This window comes from Colossoma macropomum, unplaced genomic scaffold, assembly GCF_904425465.1.
Source record: "Colossoma macropomum unplaced genomic scaffold, Colossoma_macropomum, whole genome shotgun sequence".
In the NCBI taxonomy this organism is placed as follows: domain Eukaryota; kingdom Metazoa; phylum Chordata; class Actinopteri; order Characiformes; family Serrasalmidae; genus Colossoma; species Colossoma macropomum.
The window spans coordinates 8,869,726-8,885,077 of NW_023494806.1; the positions used below are offsets into that span (position 1 = coordinate 8,869,726).

Below are 15,352 nucleotides of genomic sequence, written 5' to 3' on the forward strand. Positions count from 1 at the left end.
GAGTTAGCATAAGATGAACTTAAGAACTGGTGTTCTGTAGCAGCTTCTGTGCTAATTTCAGTCCTAACTGAAGCTGGCATTGTAACTCAGCAGATAAGATTTCAGACTTAACGAGTTTGTGTAATACAGCCCCAGGCCACCAGTTGGCGATAATACAGTAATGGTTTCACCCACGGCTTCCAGTGTTTTAACGGAAGAAAAACACCACACAATTCTCAACAATGTCAACAAATCGACCCCCGGCCTGTTTGAATGTTGTATCCCAGACTTTATTTGTCTTCGTGCTGCTTTTGAAAGAAGAAGCCGTATGCAGTGTTGGTAAGACTTGTTTTTGGTCAGGGCGAAGGCTCGTTTGTGCAAGTGCTGTTAGTGAGCGTAGCGGTTAGCACAACGCGCTCTCGTTGCCAGGGAGACGTCAGCTCCATATTCGCCAGCTTCTTGTTCGAACTTTCCCGTTCCACCTTAAATGTTGCAGCAGGTAACAGTGACATTGTACGTTGAAGGTAACCGCTGCGCCATTTAAGGTGGAACGGGAAAATTCGAACAAGAAGCTGGCGAACGTGAAACTGACTTCAGCATTAAGTTGCAAGGAGACTTTAGTCAGGTTGCCTAGTTCACCTTAGTTAACAGATTCTTTTGCCATAGAAAAAGAAAGAAAAAAAGAAAATACGTATTTTACATAGTTAAATGGATCCAGCGCTGTATTTTCCGTGTGTTTTTCTGGATGAAGTTGCTCGAGACTGGCATTTTTTGAATCAGACATTTCAGTTGTTCATGTCAATTCAGTTCACTTCACAGTTTTATTCAGATGACGTTCAATTGTTGTCAGCTTTACTGAAATCTGAGCCCCCTAATAATTAAACCAAAGGCGACAACAGCATGAAGAAGAAACGCTAAGAGCATGCAAGATCGAAAAGAACAACCATCCGTCCTCTGCCCTCTATAGTGGGCATATACTCACTGAGCACTTTATTAGGTACACTCTTAAAAAAGATGGTTCTTTAGTAAATTGAATGGTTCTGTTTAGAACCGTGAGTTTCTGTATAGAACCATTTCATGATTAAATGCTTTGCATGGTGAGAATGTGTTGTATATAGTTATATATATATATATATATATATATATATATATATATATATATATATATATGTATATGTGTGTGTGTGTGTGTGTGTGTGTGTGTGTGTGTATATATATATGTTTTTAAATAACATCAGAAAGGGTTCTTCTGTTGTTATGATGTCAAGCTTGTAACAATAGCAGAACCCTTTTTGGTGCTATATAAAACCCTTTTCAAAATGTTCTACAAAGAGCCATATACAACACATTCTCCATTAGTCTGGAGAACCATTTTACCATGCAAAGAACCATTTCATGAAATAGTTCTATATAGTTCTAAACAGAACCATTCCCTTTACTGTAGAACCATTTAAGAGTCATTTTTAAGTGTGTACACCTACCTTGTTTCTACACTCATTGTCCATTTTATCAGCTCCACTTATGATACAGGTGCACATTGCCAACTGTAGTCCATCTGTTGCTCTGCATACTTTGTTAGCCACTTTTTACCCTGTTCTTCAATGGTCAGGGCCCCCACAGAGCAGGTATTATTTGGGTGGTGGATCATTCTCAGCACTGCAGTCACACTGACCATTGATAAACTGGGTAAAGGTGGGAAAACAGATTATTCAGAGAAACAGATGAGTTAAGTCTGTAATCTTAGGACTACTAAGTGCACATATGTGGTAAGGGGAGCTGATAAAATGGACAGTGAGTGTAGATAAAAGGTAGGTGTACATATAAGTAGTAGGGAAGACTACACAGAGGCCCTGGGATCTAACAGAGCAAAGATTAGTGAGATACACAATGAGTCAGTTTCCCAGACAGGGGTTAAGCCTAGTCCTGGACTACTTTTCTTTTCATTGGAGGGTCTCCATTTAGAATGCTGTATGGTCCGGGACTAGGCTTCGTCTCTGTCCGGGAAACTGACCCAGTATGTCCTAAAGTTTGTAGACAACTGCTTGTCCAGTTTTTTTTTTAAAACAAGGGTATTCATATAATATTTATTTTAATATTAAATTAATAAAAATACTGTTTCTATTTTTGCTCAACCCTTATTCTATGAAAATGAACTCAATCAAAAAATAGCTTTTTAAGTAGAGATGCACGACTAGAATCAGCCAAAATCAGAAACAGCTGATTTTTACCCCAAAATCTCGGTTAATTTTTTGGCCAGGATGTCGTTTTATTTTATGGGGTAAGTAACATGAGCTAGGTAAGTGCTTTCGTGCTGTATTTGAATGTTGCTGTTACATCTGTACTGAACATGACCATACATGACTCATTGTGGTAATTACCAGCTGTCTATTCATTTTGATGTACCACTTTGTTTGTTTGACCCATAAAAGAGCAAATAAGGTTACGTAGTTTGTGACTTCAGCTAAGGAAAGTACTGGAAATGTGTTAATGTGTTTTTTTACCCCACACAGTATACTTTAGGTTAAAAATGTCTAATAAGAAACAAGACACTGCCAGAAAGCAACGCTAAATATTGCTGTCACTGAAACTGAAAAGGAACAATAATAGAAGAAAAACAAACTCAACTAAAAAATTTTCTATTACGTCTGTGGTACTTTACAGTGTTTCAGCCTTCATTCCTTGTTACGTCTGGCCCAAGAGCATCTGCCTTTTTGGTTGGAAACGTGTCTGACATCTCCCTGACCATTAGCAGTGTCACACCCTCCAATACAACAGGTATGACCAGAACATTCAGTATCACCCACACACTTTCCACATTCTCACTGACAGTAATAAACAAGGGTAAGTTTGGGTTTTGCCACACTGGAATTCGTGGGGGTTTTTTCTTTCGTTTTTTTACCCCTCCTCATCATCGCTGGTTGAGGTCTGAAGTTCTTTTTGGTATTCTCCATTGTTCACTTTCTCTCTTTCTCTTTTCCACTTTCTCTTTTTTCTCTTTCTCTCTGCCTCTCCTTTTCTAATTTTTTCTTCATCTCACACTATAGTCCCTCCCTTTTCTCTTCCTCTCTCTTTCTCTTCTTTGTCTTTCTTTATCTCTCTCAATCCATGCTTTCCTCTTTCTCTCTTCCTTCTGTCACACACTCCCTCTCTTTTCATCTCTGTTTTTTCCCCACTGTGTGTAAGGTTTCTATGTGTGTCTCCAAATGTAATAAAACAAGTGGTCACAAAGTTACAGGTTTTTTGTATGGTTTCTTTGTCCCATAGGGCGCCTCCCTCCTCCTTCCTGCATGCCGTCCTCTCTGGTTCAGTGGAATCTGTCACAGGAGCTAACAGGAAAGGTATGTAAGGCCTCATCTGCGACATCTACACTGAGTATGTTTCTAAAGATTTCCTCACTGTATTTATCACTTAGTGCACCAAAATAGTGCTCAGTGTTTTCTTCCTTGGACATCATCAGTCTTTCCACCCTCAGAGATTTATCATTAAGTTTGATGCAGTAATACAAAACCAACCTGTTAATACAAACCTTGTTCATTCTCTATAGCTCATGTTTATTATCATAGTGCATAAAAGCATTCCTGTCTCAGCTTTCCAGTAAACAGCATGTTTGCTTGAATTTCAGAGTGCCCTGCTGGTGCATGTAAGCCTGAACCGGACTCTGCAGCTATGTGGGAACGAGACAGAGTGCTGTGCCCAGCCACTGTGTGTGAGAGAGACTGTGAGGGTGTCTGCATGTCTGGGCAATGTTCCTCTGGCCTCTCTCATCATTCAGGCTCAGATCTATGCTCAGCTGCCCCCTGCTGGCCCTGTGTCAGGTCAGTGCCCTCTGGCTCCACTCAGCCCCTGCCTTTTCCTTCAGTGTGTTCCAGCAGTTGTTTCTGATCTCAGTAACAGCAGCTAGTCCGTGCTCTCTATGTCAGTGAAAAAGCTTTAACCGAAAACCAAAACCGAAAAATGTAATTTACACAATGTCCTCATTGCCCAAAACTATGTGATTAGCCAAGACATGTTTACTGTCTGAAGTTTACTTCTTTAGTTGGGGCTTTGAGGCCAGTAAAGAGGTGATTTCAACTCTGTCACTCAAAATGTTTTTGGTGGCATCTGCTTGTATTATATTAGCTTTTTAGCTCCAGTCAGGGCTGGCTCTAGCCTTTAGGGTCCCTATGCAGGATTTATGGAACTCCCCATCTTGCTAGCTGATAACAATGACTACTACAAGCTGTCAAAATAATATACATTCATATCGGTCTGATTTGTATATTGCTGATGATTGGATGCTCATTTGGGGTTTTAATACTATTACAGTATAAATTACACATGACCAGGTCTAACCCTGGTGGCAGTGGTGACAGTGTTGCCTAATTACTATTGTAAATGCTTTATTTCCCTACATATTTAGATAGTATGATTTTTTTCCTTTTTTGACAACAATTCCTCATGTTTCACACAATTGGCTTTCGTGTGCATGAGCATGAACATTAATCACAGCCTGAGAATCTAAACCTCGATTAATAGTAAAACAAGTTAACAGCTAAAACGTAGTCAGAAAGCCTGTTTAAATATGACCTACTTGACCTACTGTGAATTATGCAAATGAACAAAACTTAACCACATAGATGAACACAGCATGAATCCATTTTGAACAGATGTTGTAGAACAGCTGACCCCATCATTCAGCTACACAGTGAAGTTTTGTTAATTTTTTAAAGTTCACAGTAATCAGCAAGTTTTAATAAAGATCTGGATGTGGTTTGTGAGATGTTTGGGGTGACTGTTGACTTGCAGTGTTTGTTAGCTACATTAGCCTGATAGCTTGACTGATTGATCACATCTTGGGTAAGAGAAAATTGTGTACATTTGATTTTTCACCAAACTATTCTTTTAATGGTTTTGGTTAGTGTGAGGTGCACTGTGGTTGACTGATTCTGTTTGCTCTTGTAGAGAATAAGACGGTCATTCCTAATCAAGTGTTCCAGCCTTTGGGACGCTGCCCATGTGATCTGTCACCAGGAGAGTGTGACGTACGTTGCTGCTGTGACCAGGTATGTTTCATATAACAGTAAGTCCCAAACCAATTTCCAGTGATCTGGTGTTCATGAGCCCATTTATACTGTACAATAGGGGGTGTACCCACTTTGGGTATCCATGCAGTAGCTTGAAAATATTTATATAATTGTAGTGCATTAATCAATAATAGCCTTCCTGCTTTAGTATTTGTTGCATTTTCGCCTGCCTGATGAAGAGCTTTAAATGAAGGCTTTAAACTACATAGCACAACAAGAAGCAGTATGTGAACTATGAAGAAAATTTTAAGAAATCCTCTTATTAACTACTCAAAATTAGTGCACAGAGCATATATCCCTGAGTTGTCTGAGTGTGTAGAAAAAAACTTAAACATTGAAATCCAGAATTTCCATTTTGCCTTTTCTTATCTGTTTTGGTGCCTAATTCCTACAGGACTGTACTCCTGAGTTGCTGTGGCTTTTTGCGGGTCACTGTCTCCCTGGTCCATTTGGGGGGAGTTTTACTCTTGCCGCAGAATACGACTGTGCCACCCAGTCTGCTGAAAATGCTCCTGATTGGTTCCCATTTCTCTGCGTCACCTCCCCTTCTGAAAACAACCCCTTTTTGGGGCTCTTCTACGATGGCCAGACCGTGTAGGTTTATCAAAAAATATATCTTTCAGTATCATGTAATTTTTCAGCAGATTTTAAATGCTCTTTTAATGTTACTTTGAAATGGTGTTGAATGTTTCTCTTTCTTCTCCAGTACTCCAAAACCTGCTCCGTCTTTCCTGGCTCAGCAGGTGACACCTCCTGTACCTTCCACATACTACCGCCAGGGGGAGCCAATTCTCACTACAGACAACCAGTATTTTACAATCCCACAGGTTGTGTTGCACTAATCTACTGTGTGTTTATTGCAGTGCATTAAAGTGTTAAATGAGCAACAGTGAATGATGTTTATACTCTTACCATCAGCTCTTATTGCTGTGTCATATATCACAAACTATTTGTCATTAAGGTAACTGGAACAAAATGACAAGATCACAAAATCACTTATGGTGTAATATGATGGTTAGTGTTATTTTTGTTTTAAAGGAATAGATTGTCAAAAAATCACATTTACATAATTTTCCACTTCATGCATGATTTGTTTGGTGCCCAAATATTGCGTCTTTAGTGTAGCTGTGGGGCTACAAGGCTAATGTTGCTAACAAACGTTAGAAGTTAGCAGTCACCCAAATCGTTTCCATAAAATACATCCCCAAAACTTCTCTTAGCTGCTCAAACGGCATCCAGGTCTTTATTAAGGTCACACAGACTTGTCGATGTGGTTTAAAACACAGTATGATTTACTGGGTACTACAAAAATGTATCTTAACACAGTGGACAGAGACAGGATGCAGTTAGTTAGAACCGCCAAACATGTCTTGGCTGATCAGCTGAATCTGGGAAAAATGGAAGATTGTTGTTTTTTTGTCAGACCACTCCTTTAATAACCTCATGTACACACACTGTTTGTTGTGTTTGTTTTAATTGTTTATGGAAAAATGCTGTTTCTACTCAGAATGAACCAAAATGAAGAATGTTTAATTTGTCATTTCTCAGCTCTTATTCTGTAAAAACGAACGTAAAGAAATAATCATTTTGTGAAAGATAATGTTCATTTTTTGTTTTCATTTTCATTCTTTATGCTGTTTCTAATCCATATTTGCCATACTCCTGTGTACATCTCTATTCAGGTGTCATTGCTGGGGCAGTGTTTAGAGAGCGCTCCAGTAGCATTCCTGCAGGACTTTGAGGCTGTGTGTGTGAGGACTCTTCAGGCCTGTCCTGCTGCTCCAGCGGATCTGAGGGTGGCAGTGAGAGATGGCCTGGGAGGTGGGTTTACTTGAAGCTGTCGGTATGTGATATAAACATGATGTGCCAGAACAGTTTCATTTCCTGCCTGTAATTCCTGCTGTGTTATTCAGACACTGAAGTTCTTGTGTGCATTCCAGGAGTGGTTACAGTCAATGTTGTGGATGAAGTGACCACAGACATCAGCTCATTTGTGTCCAGTCCTGCTAAACTTGACTCTGGTCAGTGATTGAAAAATATCCCACGTCACTTCATCATGTCCTCTTTGTGTGATGTCTGTGGTTCTCTGTATTGACTCTCCTGTTTGTTGTGTGTTGTTTGTGCTGTTTATGTTGTTTTAGCGGGCCCAGAGCTGGTGGCTGAAAGACAGCTGTGTGTAAATGTGGTCCTTGCGTTAAGTTACACACTGGACTGGAAAGGGAACGGCCTCACTGCCATCAGTGTGATCCGACGCACTGGAAACATCACGCTCGATGCAGCAGGTAAGTTGTACCTTAGCACAGCTTCAGTTTGTCACTTTGCTCTGGCGTAATAGCATAATGCTCTAAAAGGTTTTGCTAGTTTATTGCATTCTGTCTTACATTCACTCACTCTCTCTCTCTCTCTCTCTCTCTCTCTCTCTCTCTCTGCGTAACTCGCTCACTGTGTCACTTTATAATTTGCACTCTTTTCTCTCACCCTCTCTTTTTCAGTGTCTCTGACCAGTCGGTATTCTGCAGTGTTTGTGAATGGAAATGTAACAGCTCAGCCAAACTCAGGCAACCCAGGTCTGACTACATCTCAACATCATACACTGTCATATCAACCCTTTGAAGTCTAGTTATTATTACTGTTTAGCAATACATTTGTATACATTGCGTACTTATTTATAGGTAATTGTGTAATTACGTAATAAGTACATATTTTGTAATTACGTTAAAATTTGATTTACACTACTGTTACACTAAAGTTTGAAATTAGTGTTTTCATTAAAATCAAACAAATTTTGTTGCAGATAAACGGATGAAATGATTCTAATATGCTAATCCTGTGCAACTTCACATATTTCAAATAAATAGTAGAAAAAGAATAGTACAAAAACTTGTCAAAAATTTAGCTGTATTTAGGTGAATGATGAACACAGCTGTAGATTATACTGAAATGACTGAGAAAACTGTAGAACATCAAGAAATACAACCCCGTTTCCAAAAAAGTTGGGATGCTGTGCAAAATATAAATAAAAATAGAATGCGATGATTTGTAAGTCATGTAAACCGCACATTTAATTGAAAATAACACAAAGACAGCATATCAAAGACAGCACCCCCAACTGCTAACATAAGGGTCGAACCCCCTGGCGCATTACAGCACTGTAGATAATGAAATCCCTAAGTTCTTTCCTGTTTTACATTGAGAAATTTATTTTATTTCACACAGAGATGAACCCCTCCTCATCTTTACTTCTGAAAGACTATATCTGGAATACTCCTTTTATACCCAATCATGTTACTGACCTATTGCCAATTAGCCACCAGGTGTTTATTTTAGCATTACACAACTTTACCAGTCTTTTGTTGCCCCTGTCCCAACTTTTTTTAAATGTGTTACTAGCATCAAATACAAAATGGGCATATATTTTTCAAAAATAATACAATTTCTCAGTTTCAACATTTGATATGTCTTTGAACTATTTTCAATGAAATATAGGGTTTAAATGCTTTGCACACCATTGCATTCTGTTTTTATTTACATTTGGCACACCGTCCCAACTTTTTTGAAGACGGGGTTGTGAGTTATTATAAAATTAATGTCAAGAATGACTCATAATTAAAAAGTAGTGATTAAATCTCAAAGAAGCCTTATAAAAATGACTGTAAGCTGAGAATTACAGGAAATGGATAATCATTTAAATCTTGTCTTGTTGATCTGAAAATACATGCAATATTGAATAAAATGCCTAAAAATACCTTAAGGTGTTTAGTTATAATAAGTCTACACCATATACACCATATAAGTCTACACCAACTCCTTACTATTTAAAAAAAATGACAAAAATTATCGACATGACAAATGATTCCAAGCTTTGGTAGAGTATTATCTAATTCAAATCATAATAAAATATCTGGTCTCTGATTACAAATACGTTTAATGACGTTCAAGGCACATGCACCATGGGGTCATACTTCAGAAGCCAGTATGAATATGATTGACCTTGTGAAATCCTCTTTTATTGATTTTTCTTCTCAGGTTATCAGGTGGGAAGGCCTGTGATCGGTGGATTTTCAGACTCTCCTACAGGAGCCATAGAGAGAGCTCCAGTCAGCCTCTGGCCAGCAGGTAACATAGCAAACATAGACGCAGGGAACTGCATATAGACTACAGAGAGTGCAGATTTGGTAGACAGAGATGAGGTTGGAAAGCGCTGGTGCATTCCTTTAACAAAAAAGTGAACCTGACATAAGACATTGTGTTACATAGATGAAGCAGTTTACTATAGCCTCTGGAGCTCTTTGTTTTAGCTCTAAACATTCTCCTCTTATCTTCTGTGCAGTGGGAGATGGCTTGTGTTCCTCAGCTGACCTGAGACCAGTTCTGTATGGACTGAACTCAACGTCTGGGTGTCTGATGCCTGTCAGTCTGCTCAATCTCACCCAATGCAGCCAGCTCAGGTGAGTACTATTAGCTATATACTGCCCTCAAATTGCATTTTACACAAAAGTGTGCATGCATCTCAGTGGACATGTATTTGGTTAGGTGTAAACACGATTCCATTGCCCATTAAGCACATGCTGTGGGTTAACTCTATCATACCTATAATCAGTGATACATTCAGATCCTCTTTGAGAGTTACTGTGACACATTCATGTCCGCAGTCACTTAGTGATGCTAAGCATGTATCGTTGGAGCTCTTTCTGTGCTACTATGTTTAACTATTAAAGAACAAAGAACAACGTTGCACTGAAAAACACTGTGCTTTGAATTTACATTATTCAAATGTGCAACTGAAATACAGCACCTCAGCTACTGCTTTTCAGTTTACTTTGTTTTGACAGTTATTGCATTGATGTAGCACATTTTATTCATGTGCAACTGTTTGACACATTTGAATCATGTAAATTCAAAGCACCATTCATTTTCCAGTGTGCCTTTATTGCTGGATGTTTCTGGGCAAGTGTGTGAAAACATTCAGAACTCATTTCAGATTACCAATGGGGATTTACTTGTTTATGCACCTGATATGTGAAGTCCGTTCCTATGCGTTGTTTTCTTGTTCAAATGGTAGTTTATGAAAATTTAAATATTCTAATGTTTGTGTTCTTTACATATCAAAATAAATGCGACAACACTGTTGAAACTATTGTTTTTGTTAATAAAGAAAGAAGAGATTGAGAGCTTTTGGTTGCCTTTGCTTTAAGAGTTAGTCTGTTGTTACCTGTTTTATTACAGAGAAACAGTACGCTATGTTTTGGCTGGGCTGGTACCTGCTTCACTGGTCTCCAGGACAGGAAAACCTGATTTCTCCTCTCTGGCCAACTGGACCAGCATCACCAGTGAGTAATCTGTCCATAATTACCATCCTATAGCAGAGCCATTCAGAGCTCTTTATGGATTCATAGTGGCCTAAATTCTGTGGTGCTATTTTAAAGGTGTGATTTTAAGCTCCAAATAGTTTTGAATCTTGGAAGACACCCTCAAGTACTTGACACAATTCAAGTTTAAAACTGTTGAGGAAGTTAAAACAATTTGCATGACATGTGAATTTGTCAGCAATGTATTTTTTTCTTTGAACTGGGCTGTATGAAACAGATAAAACCCTCCTCTCTCCTTTGCAGCTGTAGTGCAGAACTCCAGTCAGCCAGCAGGGGGCTTCAGTGGAGTTTGTTCTGGAGTTCCAGCTCATCTGCACATCCACATCAGGAGCGTGGTCATGGGAACAGTGGGGGGTGTGGCACAGAAGATGATCCAAGCAGTAGAGTTGAGGTAGAGTGAATACTTCATCTACATTTTAGTCCAGTTTTTCTTCTCTTAAACAAGATAATATTAGCTGTGTTTTTACATGACTTAACTGACACTCTTTTATTCAGGGAGATGAATTTAGAATTGTTGATTAAAGTTTATCAATGATTAGTTGGCAGTTTTTATGATGATGATGCATATTTTAAGTTCTCCTTCTGGTCTGTTGGGCACACAATTATATTTCGTCACTGTCTAAAGAAAAACTAGTATTTCCAAAAATAGGAACTTTACTGGAGAACACAAACACCCTTACCTTTCAATGTAAGTTTATGTAAAGAGGTTTTATTCCAAGTGATTTTTGAGCATTTCTAGTGGTCCATTTATCATGAAATGTTCACTCAACTTTAAGGACAGCTGATGTGTTGAAATGATGTCGAAAAATGAAAATGGACAAAAATGAAGATACGTGGTTTGGTATTGTTGTTTGTAGATGAATTTGAAATATCAGTTCTGATTTGACTTGATATTCATGAACAATTTTAGAAAAATAAAGAGCTCCTATTATAAACACTTTTATAATATCTACATTATGCATGTATTAGAGGTTAAGCCAATGCTGAGTTTTGTTATTCTTTGACGCTTAAAGTTTTAGAGAAACTACATGGAGTTTGGAGTGTGATGCGGTTGAGGGCAACCCCTGTGTGACTCCACACCTGACGCAGTCTTTCCCTGTGACCTCTTCTGTGACCTTTACTGATACGCCCATCAGTACACAACCGCCAAAGTCCAGGTGAGTTGTAAACACCAGCCTCTCCTGCAGTGCATGTGGTTTATCACTAGGACCGCTGGCACATGACATATTTCTGAGACTTTTTAAAGTCTCCCACGCTAGTGTTGTTGCACTGTCACAAAGCTAAAACAGAGGCTGCGTGAAGATTGCATTGAGTGACACTGAGCTGTAAGGAAAGCAGCCTCTATCAGTGAACAGCAGCACTCAGTTAGTCTAGCAGCTTCTAATTCCAATAGCTTTTACTTCTATCAACATTACATGATTACTGTCTTTTTACACTACAGTTTGAAGCAGTGGTTTGTCAGAAAAGGTTTGTCACTTGAAGCAGACCATTCAGTTATCACATATCAGAACACATTTCTGCCTATTTTTACCTTCAGTCATCTTGTGTAGACCATTTAAAATGGCGTTGTGAAAGAGCTATCGCATTTTTAAAATATTCCCAATTTAACTATAATTAACTTTTATAACCTCAGAATAGTTCAACTAGTTTGCATTGAAGTCCCTGTAGTTACTGTTTAGTAAGCCTTAGTATGTAATAAGCCTGGGATTTTAAGGGGTTAAAGCCAAACACAAGTAGTTGTTGTTTTGTTTCGTCTTAGGCAGTACACGTGTTTGGTGGCGTGTGATATCATTTTCTGGGGCAGTCAAGGGTCGCGAACCAGAAACTACATTTTTGGAGGGTTGCGGGTCCAGAAGTTTGAGAACTGTAGCCGTGGTGTTTGCTGTTTTTATATTTTTTGGCTGTTTACTCTGCAGAGTCTGAGCAAAACTAGCAGTTCTAGTCTGGTAGGCTACTGATGTAAATCAACTGAAGTTGAATGTGCACTTGATGTTTTTGTGTGCATTACATGCAACAGAATTCAGAAATGAATTCTGTTGTATGTAATGCATTTTTTGTAACGATATAATCATCAGCTGATTTGTCCTATTGCATTAATTTGTATTATCATTATATTGAGTTTTTAATATTTTTAATACGTATCATAGCATGCAGATCTGATAAATAGTTTATTTCAGTGTATTTCAGTGACAAGCAGGTACAAAAACCAGTCACTGTAAAGGACAAAAAAGTGATATACTGAATATGTATGTATATATGATAGTGTTCCTGTTCAATTTTTTCTATATATATAAAAAAGTATGACAACATGGTAACTGCAGGTGTACGTTTTCACCTAGTTTTACGTTTGAATTGCTTTATGTGGGCTTTGGCCCGTCTGATGCGGTCAGACCAAATTTGCACCCCTGACTAGGACTCATGTGTAGAGCACACACTTTATTAGAATGCACATGTTTCGTGATAATGCATGGAGATAACCCTTATCTTTTGAAACAGTAAAATAGTTATGTGCCTTACAGAACATCTTTACTTCTGAAAAATCTTGACTAAATGTGTTATTTGGAAGATCCAACATTTATTACAATGTCTGGATATTTATACCAATTTTAATCTAGGCATTTGGCCTGATGCGTTGCCCTTTATTATGCGCACAAGTGAAAGATTTCGTTGTCGTAGGGATGCTGATGCCTGCTCCTGAGATTTTATCCTTTAGCTGAGATTAATTCCAGACCTAAAATTGCACACCTAATCCAGCTACATCAAGTTCATCTGAGGCATCTCAATATCACAGGCAGGGGTGTTAGATTAGAGGTGACCGGAACTCTGTGTCAGGGTAGGTCAGGGTAGACATGCAGAAGAAGCGGCTACTTTTTGTATTGTGGTTGAAAGATGATTATTGATCCTGTGCTCAGTCTGCTCTTGGCAACGTAATCTGTACACATGTATCTACAGGGACTATTGTGCAGTTAAGTACACATTATCATTAAATGCTGCACACATCACATTATCACAGCTTTTATTGCTGCTGATAGCTCTTACACTTATCACTGTGTGCTGCATGTAGGTGTGGACATGCTGAATGATAGTGTAAATAAATCTTAGTCCCTGTTCATACCTGGTATTAACATCCATTTTGAGTGAGAGTTCCTCACTTTGGCAGTTGGTTAAGGTTGAGGTAAAACAGTAAATCATATCTTTTAAAATGTTAATCATGTTTTAAACAGTTTAATAATCTTCTCCTGTTTCTCCACACAGGTTCCGCATTAACTTCACTGAGTTTGACTGTGAGAGGAATGATGTGTGTTGGCCCGAGCTGGCATTTCCTCTGACACCCTACTATACTGGTGAGGCCTAATTCTTTTAACATCTTTACATCGGAAGAGAGAGAAGGTATCAGACATAAAATCATATGCAAAAACCTGGACATGCCTAATCAAATTACATGTTGATTTTCTACGTAAAAAATAAATTAACACATCCTTTACAGGGAACAAACTTAAATATGGCATTTTTAGCCATGTCTGTTTATTTGACGCATTAACATGTTGGAAAAAATAAAATACAAAAATGTTTTAAAAAAATACAAAATATGCCTATAACTTTTTCAGAGGCCACATTTAATGCTGCATTTTTCCTAATATGTTAAATTCTATGAATAAACAGTAATTGGGCAATAAAATGTGAAGGAGTGTGTTTTCTGCTGCGGAAAAAAAGATGGTTAAATCATGCAATATTTCCTACTTTTCTTATTAAAATAATACTGAAATTTAATGTAACCTAATGAAATTACACTGGTTTAAAGTTTAGGCTTGCTTAACCCCTTCGTTTCTGAAGTTCTATAGGTCTACATTTCATTTCCTCACTCTGAAAGCTGTTTTTCATAGTAGTTATCAAATAGTTTGTAGGAGTTATTAGACAATACGCCTTAACATTAATGTCTCAGTAATAAGCCTAGTGTTTGAGGGTTTAGTTGGCTGGTTGTATGAATAAGTGGACTGGTTAGTCATGTGTGAATGTATGTGTCTGCAGGTGAGCCGTACTCGCAGGCTCTGGCTAAAGGACTGATCCTTGTCTTCTTCTTCATCGCAGCGTCTGTGTTAGGAACACCATGGAGACAAATCAGACAGGCGTGGAGTAACACTTCACTCTGACAGCTGTATATGTGTGTATGTGTGAGTGTGAGTGTGAGTGTTAGTGTGTGTGTGTGTGTGTGTGTGTGTGTGTGTGTGTGTGAGAGAGAGAGAGAGAGAGAGAGAAAGTTTCCATGAGAATATGCTGTAACTGTCTCTGTAAATGTTTACAGAGTGTGACTTTATGAATGACTGTAAAAGAGAGAGAGAGACACGTATTTTATTATGCTGCTTTCTCTTGCTTTTATAAACCAATACCTTCAGCTTCAGCTGGAGTTGATGGACTGCTCTGACGTGCTGTAGACACTATGAGAAATGGAGTTTTTCCTCATCAATGTATTTGATTTGTTATTTTGAGAACTTTTTTCTACAAGATTTTAGCTCTCTTAAACTGAGAGCTAGTAGATATTTGTATATAATGTTATTTATTGTTTGTGTTGTGTTCTGTTCTCTTTTTGACTGAATTATTTGTTAATAAACTCTTAAAACCTTCTTAATGCCTAAAATCCTGTTTAAAGCTTGTGCCAGTTGTAAATCCTATGTACCATAGACTGGGCAGCTCCCCTTAATCCACCTACCCCTTGATCCAAACAATTTCAGTTCCGTTGTTTGTTTGGCCTTAGCGTTAGTTAATTTTAGCACCACTTAATTAATTTTAGCACCTCTTGAAGAACACATGCTGTCAAAAATGTAAATCTTAAAATCTGTCTTAAACTAAGAGCAATCAGGACTTTTCATTCAGCTGAAGTTTCAAACCGTCTTGTGATGGACAGACACCTATTGCATTGGGCCCTGATGCTGAAGTAAATAG

At 38.3% G+C, this 15,352-nt stretch overlaps 1 protein-coding gene across 1 annotated transcript; it reads left to right on the forward strand.

Moving 5' to 3' along the window:
• The first annotated feature begins 191 nt into the window (after positions 1–191).
• Positions 192–15,034, forward strand: tctn2 (tectonic family member 2). Its single transcript, XM_036599158.1, has 18 exons — positions 192–318; positions 2,641–2,754; positions 3,244–3,317; positions 3,602–3,794; positions 4,921–5,021; positions 5,437–5,636; positions 5,749–5,869; positions 6,725–6,863; positions 6,983–7,063; positions 7,184–7,324; positions 7,535–7,609; positions 9,069–9,158; positions 9,373–9,490; positions 10,269–10,372; positions 10,655–10,802; positions 11,425–11,568; positions 13,667–13,755; positions 14,441–15,034. Exons 1-18 carry the CDS (start codon positions 222–224, stop codon positions 14,560–14,562), a joined length of 2,151 nt encoding a protein of 716 aa, XP_036455051.1. The 5' UTR covers positions 192–221; the 3' UTR covers positions 14,563–15,034.
• The last annotated feature ends 318 nt before the right edge of the window (positions 15,035–15,352 follow it).